Source organism: Pongo pygmaeus, chromosome 20, assembly GCF_028885625.2.
Source record: "Pongo pygmaeus isolate AG05252 chromosome 20, NHGRI_mPonPyg2-v2.0_pri, whole genome shotgun sequence".
In the NCBI taxonomy this organism is placed as follows: domain Eukaryota; kingdom Metazoa; phylum Chordata; class Mammalia; order Primates; family Hominidae; genus Pongo; species Pongo pygmaeus.
The window spans coordinates 61367905-61380274 of NC_072393.2; the positions used below are offsets into that span (position 1 = coordinate 61367905).

The 12370-nt window shown below is 47.0% G+C and overlaps 1 protein-coding gene across 1 annotated transcript in view; it reads right to left on the reverse strand.

Annotated features, from left to right (window-relative positions):
• Positions 1-1532: 1532 nt before the first annotated feature.
• GP6 (glycoprotein VI platelet) overlaps positions 1533-12370 on the reverse strand; it is a 29449-nt gene continuing 18611 nt past the window's right edge. Inside the window, exons 6-9 of the mRNA XM_063657397.1 lie at positions 11769-11822; positions 5641-5691; positions 2927-2977; positions 1533-2413 (exon numbers count right to left, since the gene is read on the reverse strand). Of these exons, the coding sequence (XP_063513467.1) occupies positions 2178-2413; positions 2927-2977; positions 5641-5691; positions 11769-11822 (392 nt within the window). The 3' untranslated portion in view covers positions 1533-2177. The remainder of the gene's footprint in view (positions 2414-2926; positions 2978-5640; positions 5692-11768; positions 11823-12370) is intronic.

Genomic DNA, 12370 nt, shown 5'->3' on the forward strand with positions numbered 1-12370 from the left:
CTCAGCTCACTGCAGCCTCCGACTCCTGGGTTCAAGTGATTCTCCTGCCTCAGCCTCCTGAGTAGCTGGGACTACAGGCGTGTGCCACCACGACTGGCTAATTTTTGTATTTTTAGTAGAGACAGGGTTTCACCATGTTAGCTGGGCTGGTCTCGATCTCCTGACCTCGTGATCTGCCCACCTCAGCCTCCTGAAGTGCTGGGATTACAGGCATGAGTCACCACGCCCGGCCAGTATCACATTTTTATACCCACAGATATTCGCAGCTGAGAATTTTCAGGTAATATAACTTGCTTCTTTTATTTTTGTTGTTGTTATTGTTCCCCTAAAGTTTAGATTTGTTTTTTATTTTTATTTTCTTTTGAGGCAGGGTCTCACTCTGTCACCCAGGTTTGAGAGCAGTGGTGCCATCATGGCTCACTGCAGCCTCAACCTCCCTGGGCTCAGGTGATCCCCAACCTCAGCCTCCTGAGTACCTGAGAGTAGGCATGTGGTACCACACCCAGCTGATTTTTTGTATTTTTTGTATATGAGACAAGGTTTCACCATGTTGCCCAGGCTTGTCTCAAACTCTTAGGCTCAAGCGATCCCGCCTCAGCCTCCCAAAGTGCTGGGATTACAGGTGTGAGCCACTGTGCCTAGGCTATACTGGTCTTTTTAAAATCTACTTAGTTTACTTGACCTCTATAATTATTTTTCCTCTGTCTTCTGATAGCATCTCAGTATGATTTTCCACTATGTTAAGACAAATAATTGACCCATTCTTACATTTGGAGGCTTCTCTAGGCAACTTTCCCGTTCCCCCTTCACCCAAGCTGTGTGCTCACTAGCCCTGATTCACAGCCGTCGTCCTGGAACTTCTTTCTGCCATCCTTCTGTCTTTTCCCAAGTGACCCACCTACCTCAACCTCCCAAAGTGCTGGGATTACAGGCGTTAGCCACTGTGGCCAGCCATTCTTTTCCTTTTTTTAAACAATTTTTATCTTCTTTATTTTAAGTAGAGATGGGGTCTCACTATGTTGCCCAGGCTGGTCTTGAACTCCTGGGCTCAAGTGATCCTCCTGCCTTGGCCTCCCAAAGTGCTAGGATTACAGACATGATCCATTGCACTTGGCCCAGTTTTACACTCATTAGATGGTCAAGAAATGCCTAAATGCTATAATAAATATAGAACTTTACCTTGCGAAGACCTAACATTTCCTTCAGAAAGTAAATATGAGAGGGGTGGAGATGGTGCATTATCTTATTTTATTTTTATTATTTTAAAAATTTATACATAATTGTACATATTTATGGGATAGACGGCAATATTTCAATACATGTATGCAATGTGTTATGATCAAATCAGGGTAATTAACATATTCATCACTTTATTTATTTTTCGAGACAAAGTCAGGCTTTGTCACCCGGGCTAGAGTGCAGTGGTGTGATCTTAGCTCACTGCAACCTCTGCCTTCCAGGCTCAAGCCGTTCTCCCACCTCAGCCCCCCGAGTTGCTGGGAGTATAGGGATGCACGACCACACGTGGCTAATTTTTGTTTTTTTGGTAGAGATGGGGTTTCACCATGTTGCACAGGCTGACCTTGTTTTCTAATGTGAAGGGAAGCGGGTAACGTGCTAGTTTTATACTAAGGAAAATGAATGAATGACATACCCAAACTGCCTGCAAGGCCCGTTCTGAGAGACGAAAGGAGATTTGTTAGACTGCAGTGGAAGATGGAGTGAGGGTGAGAGTTTCTGGGGAAAATCAAACGAGCACAGAGGGCCAAGGGGAAGCACGGGAGGGTTTTTCACAGAGGGTGGAACGGAGTCAACCCTGAGAGCTGGGAACGTTAGAGATCCGTCTGGAGCCCATATTAGAGAGGGTTGAAGAAAGAGGCCAGTATGTGGTCCAGCCAGGGTACCATGTCATCCACAGTGTGCAAGGAGGAGGATGGGGTCTCCACAGATTCCTTCCATCCCAAATGGAGGGTGCGCTCAGACAGAGAGCCAGACAGACAGACAGACACTGGCTGAACGGCTCCTTGAGGGAACACCAGGAGGAGGCAGCATGGCCTCCTTTCCACAGCTGTAGCCTCTGCCCTCCTGCTTCCACGCTCCACACACGCCACAGTCTTTGAGTCACCTCCCATGCCATGATCCGTCCCTTGGATACGACCATGCCTGGGGTTCAGTAGTCATGAACATAACCCGCGGCTGTGAACATCCGGTCGGCCTCCATCCTGACCCCCGTGTGATTTCTGGGTCTGCGGGAGGGGCGGAAGCGGCCTCTGCACAGCCCTGACCCTGTGCCGCAGGCGCTTCCTCCGGCTGTGCCAGTCCTCTGCCAGAAACCCCGCCAGGAGTATTAGGATCACAGCCCCAAGGCATATCCGGACCAGGTTGCCCTTGGTGTAGTACTGGTGGACAGGACCTGGAGGAATGAGGAGAGGCAGGAGCAGGTAAAAGAGCTCACCTCCAGGATCCCCTCCAAGCCACATCTGGGCTTCTGAGAGATCCTATTATTCTCTACTAGCTAGGGGATGCCACTCGCTTTCCTGCAGGGTCCCTCCCCTCCCAAGTAGGGGTCAGGGCCAGATGACCCCAATTCTCTAAGTAGCACCTCTCCCTCATGTGCTCTCACAGGGCTCTGAGACAACTCCTCCCCAGACACAGATGCTGCCTCGTTATCTGATGGGTTGCAAAAGAGAAGACAGTTATAAGGGGTGGGGAAGAGATGGAATCTCTCTTTCTCTGACCCTTTTTAAAATCTCAACCTTCCCACCTGATCTTGATGCCCAATTCTGAACCCCATACGCTGATATTCTGCCTTTGCTCTACACACTGGAACCCAAGATCTGAGAGCTGCAGCCCCTGTGTAGACAAAGGAGTTGGCTTTGGTGAAGAGACGGGTGGGAAGGAAGGGGGTCTGGAGAGGATGACTTACCAGCTGGAGAGTCTGACTCCTTTGGACTGGCGGTGATACTCCTAGAAGTCTCTGGGAACCAAACAAAGGCTAAGTGTGAAATGAAACCATATTCCCGCCCCCTGCCACTGTTCCTACTCCTAACACACACATGGGGAGGCACAATTCCACAGTATTTAAGAAGAGCATGGGTCGGGCACGGTGCCTCATGCCTATAATCCCAGCACTTTGGGAGGCTGAGGCAGGAGGCTGGTTTGAGTCCAGGAGTTCAAGACCAACCTGAGCAACGTGGAAAAACCCTATCTCTACAAAAAAATACAAAAATTAGCCAGGCGTGGTGGCATGTGCCAGTAATCCCAGCTACTCAGTGGGGGCTGAGGCAGGAAGATCACCTGAGCCCTGGGAGGTTGAGGCTGCAGTGAGCCAGGATTATACCACTGCACTCTAGCCTGGGAAACAGAGCAAGACCTTGTCCAAAAAAAAAACAAACAAACAAACAAAAAAACCAGAACAATAGAGTCAGGCTGTCCTCAGATTTGAACCCCAACTCTATCACCTATTAGATGTCAGTTATTTGGCAAGTGACTCAGCATCTGTGAGCCAGTTTCCCCGTGTGTCCAATAAAATTAACAAGATCCCTTATAGGTTGATGTGAAAGTCAAAATAATAATAATGGTAGAAATATAAAGCACAGTGCTTGACATATGAGCATCTCATACGTGCCAGCTCTCTTATTCCTCGAGTATCTCCTGAGACTCGCGAGATACTCAGCCATGTGCTGGGCCATGGGAACCCAAATATTAATAAGACATTGTCAGGCAAGGCATGACACTGGCTGAATGCCTGTAATCCCAGCACTTTGGGAGGCCGAGGCGGGCGGATCACCTGAGGTCAGGAGTTCGAGACCAGCCTGGCCAACATGGTGAAACCCCGTCTCTACTAAAAATACAAAAATTAGCTGGGCGTGCTGGCACACACCTGTAGTCCCAGCTACTCAAGAGCCGGAGATTGCAGTGAGCCGAAATCACAGATCACAGAGTGAGCAGAGTGAGACTCTGTCTCAAAAACAACAACAACAACAAAAAACAAAAAAACCATAAGACATTGTCCATCTGCGGTTCCCAGACTATTGGAGGAGACCGAAAAGTAAAGCGATTTTTTTTTTTTAATGTGGAGTCTCACTCTGTTGCCCAGGCTGGAGGGCTGTGGTGTGATCTCGGCTCACTGCAACCTCCAACTCCTGGGTTCAAGGGATTCTCCTGCCTCAGCCTCCCAAGTAGCTGGAATTACAGGTGCCCGCCACCATGCCCGGCTAATTTTTGTATTTTCAGTAGAGACGGGGTTTCAGCATGTTGGCCAGGCTGGTCTCCTGACCTCAGGTGATCCACCCACCTTGGCCTCCCAAAGTGCTGGGATTACAGACAAAGCGACAATTTTAACATACTGTGAAAATTGCTGTAATAGGCAGCCCACAAGACACTGAGCGAGAGCAGAGGAAACCACCGATCCAGCCTGGACAGACAAGGCTTTCTTGAGGAATTGACTCCATGGGGAAATGGAAGAAAAGGCAGAGCGAGTGGCTTGGGTGCAGAGTCAGGAGAGGTTAGGAAGCCTCCAGAAGAGCTTCAAGTGACTGTGTGGCTGAGAACAGCATGGGAATGTGTGGAAGGTATGCAGACAAGATTGGAGGGATCAACAGGGGCTGGATATCTAAGCTCACAGAACAGCAAGCTGAGGAACTGGAACTGCATCTGGAGGGTGATTGGGAGGTTCTGAACTGAAGATAGGGAAGGCTCCCATCACAGAACTGCCTGGGATATGCCGGGCGCAGTGGCTCATGCCTGCAATCTCAGCACTTTGGGAGGCCGAGACGGGTGGATCACGAGGTCAGGAGTTCAAGACCAGCCTGCCCAAAATGCTGAAACCCCGTCTCTAATAAAAATACAAAAATTATCCAGGCGTGGTGGCACGCACCTACAATCCCAGCTACTCGGGAGGCTGAGGCAGGAGAATCGCTTGAACCCGGGCGGCAGAGGTTACAGTGAGCCGAGATCGCACCACTGCACTCCAGCCTGGGCGACAGAGCAAGACTCCACCTCAAAAAAAATAAAAAATAAAAATAGAACTATCTGGGATCAGGTGCCTCATGAAAGCCAGAGTCATGTGGCCCAGTGGAGGTAGCTAACCTATTATCAGGGAATCTGTGAAGGTGTTTAGTCTGGAAGGAAATGGCGATTTTCCAGGAAAGGCAAGGGGAAAGAGACTGAGGAAAGCGTATCTGCAGAGGCCTGGAGCGGTTAGAAGATGTACTATGTCCAGGCGCCTACAGTCTGTGTGCGTCCGAGCACGGGCTCTACCTGGACACAGTGGGGAGCAAGGTTAAATACCTGGAATCACAGCCAAGTCCAAAGCCTAGGACTTTATCCTGGGAGCAGTGCGTAGGGATGGGTGGCGGTCTTCCCGCCACAGCCTTGGCGCCGCCATCTTTGAAATGGCCCCATTACCCAAAATGCTCCTCCTTCTGAACCCCAGAGCTCCACTCTGCACCCATGCTCTAGCCTCACACCAAGGACTTTCTTGGGAAGAGACAGACAGTTCAGTGGAGTGATTAAAAGCCTATAGGCTTAGATAATGGAAGAGAGAGCTCCGTCCTCACACTCCTTTCTGCTGAGCATGAAATGCCTGGTTACTCACCAGTTGTGAAGACTTTGTTTGTGAAATGCCTGGTTACTCACCAGTTGTGAAGACTTTGTTTGTGAATGAGACGGTCAGTTCAGCGGTGGCTTCTGAGGATTTTAAGAATTGTAAGAAAGCAAAACAATGTTAGGTCTTCCCCGTGGTTCCCTATATCCTCTAGATATCTCCATTCCCCTTCTGAGATATCTAGGCTCCCTGAAACCCCTTTCTCTGACACACACTGCACAGACACTGAAGACAGACAAATTCGAAAGGTGTAAGACTTATCTTCCATGACTGGCTTAGTAAGAAGCAGATCCGTTCATCAATTGATAGACACTTGGGTTTCCACGTTTTGCTGTTATGAATATTGCTGCTGTAACATTGACATACAAGTTTTTGTGTGAACATAAGTTTTCTGTTCTCTTGGGTACACACCCAGGTGTGGCAGAATTACTGGGTCATACAGTAACTCTGTGTTTTACTTTTGAAGAACTACCAGACTTTTTTCTTTTTTTGAGACGAAGTCTCATTCTGTTGCCCAGGCTGGAGTACAGTGGCGCAATCTCAGCTCACTGCAACCTCCACCTCCTGGGGGTTCAAGCGATTCTCCTGCCTCAGCCTCCTGAGTAGCTGGGATTACAGGCACCTGCCACCACGCCCGGCCAACTCTTTTTGTGTACTTTAGTAGAGGCGGGGTTTCACCATGTTGGCCCGGATGGTCTCAATCTCCTGACCTCATGATCCACCCTCCTCGGCCTCTCAAAGTGCTGGGATTACAGGCTGCGCCTGGCCACAGACTGTTTTTCAAAGCAGCTGCACCATTTTATATTCCCACCAGCAATACAAGAAGGTTCTTCCAAATCTCACCAATACTTCTCGTCTGTGTGTTTTGTTTTAATAATCACAGTCATCCTAGTTGGCATGGTGAATTTTATGGTATGTGAATTAGATCTCAATTTGAATAATCAGATGTGGATCCATGTCTTCATGAGCTTAAAGGAAGAATGAGCTCGCGTTAGCCTCAGAACACGGGATCTCCACCTTCCTACTTAGGCCATTTTCTTTTTTTTTTTTTTTTTTTTTTTTGAGACAGAGTCTCACTCTGTCGTCCGGGCTGGAGCGCAGTGGCGCGATCTCGGCTCACTGCAAGCTCCGCCTCCCGGGTTCATGCCATTCTCCTGCCTCAGCCTCCCGAGTAGCTGGGACTACAGGCACCTGCCACCACGCCTGGCTAATTTTTTGTATTTTTAGTAGAGATGGGGTTTCACCGTGTTGGCCAGGATGGTCTCGATTTCCTGACCTCGTGATCCACCCTCCTCGGCCTCCCAAAGTGCTGGGATTACAGGCATGAGCCACCGCACACGGCCAGGCCATTTTCTTAACCAGGGGCCTCCTGTGGCCACCAAAATATTTCCTGAACTGCCTCAGCTGATAAATATGAAGCTCTTGTGGTGGTGGGTACTATCCTGGGAGTCTTTTTATGGTGGAACCAGCTTGGCAAAAACTACTTTATGCTCAGCTCTCTGTGGCATAATGAGAGTGTGGGTATTATTTGGTCTTTGTTACTTCTCTTCCTGTGAGATGCATTAATAAACCTTGTTTCTTTTTTTTTTAAATTAAAATTTAAGTTCCAGAATCCATGTGCAGGATGTGCAGGTTTGTTACATAGGTAAACGTGTGCCATGGTGGTTTGCTGCACCCATCAGCCCATCACCCAGGTATCAAGCGCCACACACATCAGCTGTTTATCCTGATCCTCTCCCTCCCCCAGCCCCCGACAGGCCCCGGGGTGTGTGCTCCCCTCCCTGTGTCCACGTGTTCTCATTGTTCAGCTCCCACTTACAAGTGAGAACATGCAGTGTTTGCTTTCCTGTTCTTGCGTTAGTTTGCTGAAGGATAATGGCTTCCAGCTCCATCCATGTCCCTGCAAAGGACGTGATCTCATTCCTTTTTATGGCTGCATAGTATTCCATGGTGTACATGTACCGTATTTTCTTTATCCAGTCTATCATTGATGGGCATTTGGGTTGATTCCTTGTTTTTGCTATTGTGAATAGTGCTGCAATGAACATATGTGTGCATGTATCTTTATAATACAATGATTTATATTCCTTTGGGTATATAACCAGTAATGGGATTGCTGGGTCAAATGATATTTCTGGCCAGGCACAGTGGCTCACACCTGTAATCCCAGCACTTTGGGAGGCCGAGGTGGGCAGATCACCTGAGGTCAGGAGCTTGAGAGCACGCTGGCCAACATGGTGAAACTCCCCTCTCTATCAAAAATACAAAAATTAGCCAGGCGTGGTGGCATGCACCTGCAGTCCCAGCTAGTCGGGAGGCTGAGGCAGGAAAATCGCTTGAACCCTGGAGGCAGAGGCTGCAGTGGGTCGAGATCATACCACTGCAATCCAGCCTGGGTGACACAGTGAGACTCTGTTTGGAAAAAAAAAAAAAAAAGCTGGCCGGGTGCGGTGGCTCACGCCTGTAATCCCAGCACTTTGAGAGGCCAAGGCGGGTGGATCACCTGAGGTCAGAAGTTTGAAACCAGCGTGACCAACAAGGTGAAACCCCATCTCTATTAAAAAAAAAAAAAAAAAAAATTAGCCAGGCGTGGTGGTAGGTGCCTGTAGTCCCAGCTACTTAGGAGGCTGAGACAGGATAATTGCTTGAACCTGGGAGGTGGAGGTTGCAGTGAGCCAAGATCGCACCACTGCACTCCAGCATGGGCTATTGAGCAAGACTCCATCTAAAAAAAAAAAGAAAAAAAGGATTTCTGGTTCTGGGTCTTTGAGGAATCACCACACTGTCTTCCACAATAAACTAATTTACATTCCCAACAGTGTAAAAGCATTCCTATTTCTCCACAGCCTCACCAGCATCTGTTGTTTCTTGACTTTTTAATAATCGCCATTTTGACTGGTGTGAGATGGTGTCTCAATGTGGTTTTGATTTGCATTTCTCTAATGATTGGTGATGTTCAGCTTTTTTTCGTATGTTTACTGGCCGCATAAACATCTTCTTTTGAGAAGTGATCATTCATGTCCTTTGCCCACTTTTTAATTTTTTTTCTTATAAATTTGTTTAACTTCCTTGTAGATTCTGAATATTAGACTTTTGTGAGATTGATAGATTGCAAAAATTTTCTCCCATTCTGTAGGTTGTCTGTTCACTCTGATGATAGTTTCTTTTGCTGAGCAGAAGCTCTTTAGTTTATTTAGATCCCATTTGTCAGTTTTTGCTTTTGTTACAATTGCTTTTGACATTTTTGTCATGAAATCTTTGCCTGTGCCTATGTCCTGAATGGTATTACCTAGATTTTCTTCTAGAGTTTTTATAGTTTCGGGTTTTGCATTTAAGTCTTTAATCCATCTTGAGTTAATTTTTGTATAAGGTGTAAGGAAAGGGTCCAGTTTCTATTTTCTGCACATGGCTAGCCAATTCTCCCAGCACCATTTATTAACCCACAGCTAATTTCATACTAAATGGGCATTTCCTTTGAAAACCAGCACGAGACAAGGATGCCCTCTTTCACCACTCCTATTCAACATAGTATTGGAAGTTCTGGCCAGAATAATCAGGCAAGAGAAAGAAATAAAGGATATTCAAATAGGAAGAGAGGAAATCAAACTATTTCTCTTTGCAGATGACATGATCCTATATCTAGAAAACCCCATCATCTCAGCCCAAAAGTTTCTTAAGCTGATAAGCAACTTCAGCAAAGTCTCAGGATACAAAATCAATGTGCAAAAATCACAAGCATTCCTATACACCAACAATAGACAAGCAGAGAGCCAAATCAAGAAGGAACTCCCATTCACAATTGCTACAAACAGAATAAAATACCTAGGAATACAGCTAACAAGGAAAGTGAAGGACATCTTCAAGGAGAACTACAATTCACTGCTCAAGAAAATCAGAGCAGACACAAACAAATGGAAAAACATTCCATGCTCATGGATAGGACGAATCAATATCATGAAAATGACCATACTGCCCAAACTAATTTATAGATTCGTTGCTATTCCCATTGAACTATCACTGACATTTCTCACAGAATTAGAAAAAACTACTTTAAAATTCATATGGAACCAAAAAAGGGCCCATATAGCCAAGACAATCCTAAGCAAAAAGAACAAAGCTGGAGGCATCAGGCTCAGACTTCAAACTATACTACAAGGTGACAGTAACCAAAACAGCATGGTACTGGTACAAAAACAGACACAGACCAATGGAACAGAATAGAGATCTCAGAGATAAGACCACACACCTACAACCATCTAATCTTCAACAAACCTGACAAAAACAGGCAATGGGGAAAGGATTCCCTATTTAATACACCTTGTTTTGATTTTGATTTCAATACGGCGTGTGGTATGAGCATGCCATGTGATACAGTTTGAATACACGTTCCCACCAAATCTCATACTGGATTATGATCCCCAGTGTTGGAGGTGGGGGCCTGGTGGGAGGTGTTTGGATCATAGGGGTGGATCCCTCATTGCTTGGTGCTTTCTTTGCAATGGTAAGTGAATTCTCACAAGATCTGGCTATTGCAAAGTGTGGCACGTCCCCCAGTCCCAACTCTCTCTCTCTCTTGCTCCTGCTCCCACCATGTGAGACAGCTACCCACCCTTTGCCTTCTGCCATGACTGTAAGCTTCCTGAGGCCTCCCCAAAACCAGAAGCCAGCCTTCTGTTCCTATACAGCCTTCAGAACCGTGAACCAATTAAACCTCTTTTCTTATCAATAATCCAGTCTCAGGTATTTATAGCAGCACAAAACCAGCCTAATACAGCATGAAATATTGCTCAGCAATCAAAAGGAACACATCATTGATACATACAGCAGCTTGGATGTGCCTCAGGGGCATTGCACTGAGTGACAAAAGGATATCTCAAACGGTTGCATACTGGATGATCCCATTTACATCAGATTCTAGAAATGGAAGATTATAGAGATGGAGAACCAATTAATGGATACCAGGAGTTAGGGATGGCAAGGGAAGGAGAAGGGTGTGGGTGTGAATATAAAAGGGTAGCCCAAGGGAGGCCCTTGTGAGACGGAAGAGTTCTGTACAGTGAATGCAGTGATGGTGACACGAATCTACAACTGTGACAAATTGGCATAGAACTAGACACCTACTTTATGCCAATGTCAAATTCCTGGTTTTTATGTTGTACTGTAATTATGTAAGATGTAACCATTAGGGGAAACTGGAAAAAGAGCAGATGGGATTCTTCTGTTCTATCATTGTAGACTTCCTGTGACTCTAGAACCATTTCAAAAGAGAAAGTTCAAAAATCCAGTCAGAAGCACACGCACACATATGCGTGCACACACACACGCACATGCATGCACAGTGTGTGACCATCCTCCATGTCCCTGCCCACTGGGCATAATGGCCCCATTCTGCCCTCAACCCCGCGAATCTCATCCTTATCAACCTCGGCTCTTTCTAGCATGTTTCTCCTGCCTTGGTGCTTCACTCTGAGACACAGGGAATGTTAGACATGCCCAGCCTCCAGCCTCGTGTATAATATTCTTAAAGTGCAGGCCGTAGTCCGGTACACCATATTCAGCTGACATGCTTTTGAAAGTGGAGGGGGTAGCACGCCTCACACAAAACTTACCACAGTGGTTCTCAAAGTGGCATCCTGGAGCATAGCATCAGCATCACCTGGGAACTTACTAGGAATGAAAATGACTGGATCCACCCCAGACCTACTGAAGCAGAAGCCCTGGGGGCTCAGAAATCTGTTCTTTAAGCCTCCAGGTGATTCTTATGCTCATGGAAGTTTGAGAACCGCTGATCAATGGAATCAGTGACTCAGAAACAGAGTCCCGGACTCTACAGGTTGGTTGGTTGGTTGGTTAGTTTGTTTTTGTCACCCATATTCAACCAGCTGGACTCCACAGTATAGCAAGCCACTCCGATTATTCTTCTGCGTGTTATATGTGATAAACCATCCACCCAGAGTAGGATTGGGGGCAGCATCTTAACATCTAACTACTTAGGACACCCACCCTGTTTACAGGCAGGAGTAAAGGATTTTTAAAACAAAGCAAATCTGTGAAAGAACCAAGTGAATTAAATCGAGAAGTCTAGGCAGAGAGGAGAAAGAGAAGAAGGGGTCCGTGTACCTCATACGCTGTGCACCAGAATGGACCCTGCAGAACTTACCTGCTACCGAGGAAGGTGGTTCTGTTGGTAACTGGCTGGGGGTCACAGAGGTTGCTGGGAAATCAGAAAATGAGATAAATCTGTGCTCTATCGCTGTGGGTCCTGAACAAATAATGAAACATCTCCGTGACTGAGTTTCCTCACCTGAAAAATGAGCCTAAAATAGCTTACATCACTGGACTGTTGTGGATGTTAATAAGCATTTGAGCTGGGCGCAGTGCCTCATGCCTGTAATCCCAGCACTTTGGGAGGCCGAGGAGGGCAGATCACTTGAGGTCAGGAGTTCAAGCCCAGCCTGGCCAGTATGGTGAAACCCTGTCTCCACTAAAAATATAAAAATTAGCCAGGCGTGGTGGTGTGCACCTGTAATCCCAGCTGCTCAGGAGGCTGAGGCAGGAGAATCGCTTGAACCTAGGAGGCAGAGGTTGCAGTGATCTGAGATCGCACCACTGCACTCCAGCCTGGGCGACGCAGTAAGACTCCATCTCAAAAAAAAAGGCTTAGCCGGGCATGGTGGCTCACACCTGTAATGCCAGCACTTTGAGAGGCCAAGGCAGGCAGATCACCTGAGGTCAAGAGTTCAAGACCAGCCTGGCCAACAT